The 533-nt window shown below is 43.9% G+C and overlaps 1 protein-coding gene across 1 annotated transcript in view; it reads right to left on the bottom strand.

The window, feature by feature from the left end:
• The window catches only part of EMH_0034730 (uncharacterized protein), a gene marked incomplete at both ends in the record, with an annotated part of 12,076 nt that overhangs the window by 718 nt on the left and 10,825 nt on the right, over positions 1–533 (bottom strand). The window contains one exon of the mRNA XM_013494901.1: positions 109–533. Within this exon, the coding sequence (XP_013350355.1) occupies positions 109–533 (425 nt within the window). The remainder of the gene's footprint in view (positions 1–108) is intronic.

The raw sequence follows: 533 nt of genomic DNA, 5'->3' as shown, positions 1-533 counted from the left end.
ATATATATATATATATATATATATATATATATATATATATATATATATATATATATATATATATATAATCCGTAAAGTGAACGGAGAAGTGAAGGGGAAGAGCCTCACCTAGGAAGAAGCGGAGATCGTATTGATAGACGGGCGAAACGCACGACAGGTTAAGCAGAGTGAAGTAAATGCGGCCAGCAGCGAGAGCCCACGGGAGATACATGTTGCTGGTTTGATCTACTTCTGCCATGATTTCCTCTGTATGAGCGGCCTCTGCTGCAACTTCTGCTGCCTGTCGCTTGAGCATTTCCATTGAAGACATCACGGAGTCGTCATCTAGGATGTTCCCTTTAACGTTTGAGAGAGCGAGAAGCAGAGCGTCTTCGAGCTCACGGATCTTCACCTTGAACTCTCCCTGCAGCTTGAGCATATCGGACCTCTTCTTGTCGATGTCTGCTCTTTCGCTCTTCAAAATCAGGTTGAGACACTGATTAACCAAAGAGGAAGGCGTCAGGGTAAAGTTGATGATAGTGACGCGGCTGCAT

The sequence above is a fragment of the Eimeria mitis genome, genomic scaffold (genome assembly GCF_000499745.2).
Source record: "Eimeria mitis Houghton genomic scaffold, Emh_scaff1328, whole genome shotgun sequence".
Lineage (NCBI taxonomy): Eukaryota > Apicomplexa > Conoidasida > Eucoccidiorida > Eimeriidae > Eimeria > Eimeria mitis.
The sequence above is the reverse complement of the archived record's forward strand: the minus strand, read 5'-3'. Positions and strand labels throughout refer to the sequence as shown.